Raw genomic sequence first — 2,017 nt, forward strand, 5'->3', positions numbered from 1 at the left:
GACTGTGGAGCGCTACCAGCTGGCGGCCACCGCCAGCTACCGGCGGGAGAGGACACCCCAGACTCTGAGCGCCCCACGCGCTCTCCCCACACCCCCCGTGATGCCCCCACCCCCGTGAGGGGCGGCCGCACCCCACGGATGCGAGGGGGCCTTGCCAGGTCGCAGACACGCGTGGGAGGCGTGCTCTGCGATTGCAGTGCGGGGCTCCTGGAGGTGGAGTGGCAGAGGCTGACTGTGGAGCGCTACCAGCTGGCGGCCACCGCCAGCTACCGGCGGGAGATGCTGCAGAGAATTAGTAACTTGGGTTCAGACATATTTTATTCTTAAGATTCAAGATGTGTTTGGTGTAAATGCTGGAATAGGTTGTCATTTTCCGGGGTGGGGTTGTTAGCCCCACGCCCAACCCCCAACCTGGAGGGCCAGGTGTTGCTTTTCGTCTGGCCTCTACCTGAAACCTGCCCGGCATGGTTGAACCTGCTGGGGGGGTGACCCCCCCCGCCGGTATAGCCTTCATGGTCATGGAGACACACAAGCCTTCCCACCACGACAAGGTAGCAACACATGGGAGGGACCTCTACCCCGAAGCCTGCCCGGCATGGTTGCACCTGCTGGGGGGTTACCCCCCCGCCGGTATAGCCTTCAAGGTCATGGAGGCACACCTGGGGGGGAGGGCGGGGGAGGGGGTTCAGACAAAAATGTTGATGAGGTCCTGCCTGGCCTGGAAACCCGCGTTGTAAAGGGCTGCACGCTCAGGCAGAGGGATGTCACCGCCGTCGTCATCATCACCATCCTCCTCCTCCTCCTCCTCCGCCACCATCAGACCTGCTCGTGCCCGGATGTTGTGCAGCATTGCTGTGAGCACGATGACAGCGCAACACTTCGCAGGTCTTAACTTCAGCCCCGCTGAAGACCGATGGATGCACCGGAACCGAAGTTTCCACCGGCCAATGGTGCGCTCCACCAGGCTCCTGGTGCGGCCGTGGGCGGAGTTGAAGTCCCGCTCAGCTGGGGTCAGGGGATCCGCCACAGGGGTGATGAGGTGGGTTCGGAGAGGGTAGCCACTGTCCCCAAGGAACACACCCCTACCATACTCCCCTCTGGCAGCCTTCTGTCCCACACCCGAGTTGGCCCAGATGAAGCTGTCGTGGGTGCTGCCTGGCCACTTGGCGACGACGTCCATAAACAGCCCGTTGTGGTCCACTACCACTTGAGTGTTTATGGCCGGGTACCCCTTCCGGCAGATGAAGGCCTGGTCCCACATGGACGGGTTGGTGACAGGGATCAGGGTCCCATCCACGAGGCCAATCACCTGGGGGATGCCCGCCACGGCGTGGAACGCCCGGTGTCGCGCCAGTGTGTCCTCCCTCGTCGCCGGCATACTGAGATGCGTGCGCGCATGAGGACATTAGTGACAGCCTCCACGCTCCGGGACACCGAAGCCTTACTCAGCCCCAGTCCATCTCCCACCACCTCCAGGAAACTGCCCACGGCGTAGAACCGTAGGGCTGCCAGGAGATGTACCTCTAGGCTGAGGGCGAAGTTGCACCTGGTGGCCCTGGTGATGTGGGGTCGCACAATCTCCAGCAGGCTCTGGATTTCCGCACGTGGCAGCCGGTACTTGGCTATGATGGCACGGTCCGAGAGGACATCCAGAGGGCAGAGATTTGTGCGGATGTGATAGTTCACATGAACCAAATCGCTACGCGGACGGCGTCGCCGTTGGTTCCTTTGGTTGAGCACAATGATCCTTTGCAATGCAGCCATGATGTCTACCTGAGGCACGAGTTGCTTGTGACACAGTTAAATAGAAGGGAACTCTGATTGATGAGATCAATTCCACCTGTGGCTACCCTACTGTGGGTCTAAGTGGGTGAATCAATTCGCCAGGATATCTTTCGGTAGGCTATCTGACATAGTATGATGACAGCCAGACAAGCCATGTCATCTTGATTATCCCTTTACATGGGAAAATGTTGTTGTTGTTCACAGAGTTGATTATATTAGGCTATGGATAGTC

The 2,017-nt window shown here is 59.6% G+C and overlaps 1 protein-coding gene across 1 annotated transcript; it reads right to left on the bottom strand.

The window, feature by feature from the left end:
- Positions 1-685: 685 nt before the first annotated feature.
- LOC311319688 (putative nuclease HARBI1) lies at positions 686-1,764 on the bottom strand (the record flags this gene model as incomplete). The annotated part of the gene is made up of 2 exons (XM_084451290.1): positions 686-1,309; positions 1,381-1,764. 2 exons carry the CDS (start codon positions 1,762-1,764, stop codon positions 686-688), a joined length of 1,008 nt encoding a protein of 335 aa, XP_084307416.1.
- Positions 1,765-2,017: the final 253 nt, after the last annotated feature.

Source organism: Borostomias antarcticus (assembly GCF_949987555.1).
Source record: "Borostomias antarcticus genome assembly, chromosome: 16".
Classification (NCBI taxonomy): domain Eukaryota; kingdom Metazoa; phylum Chordata; class Actinopteri; order Stomiiformes; family Stomiidae; genus Borostomias; species Borostomias antarcticus.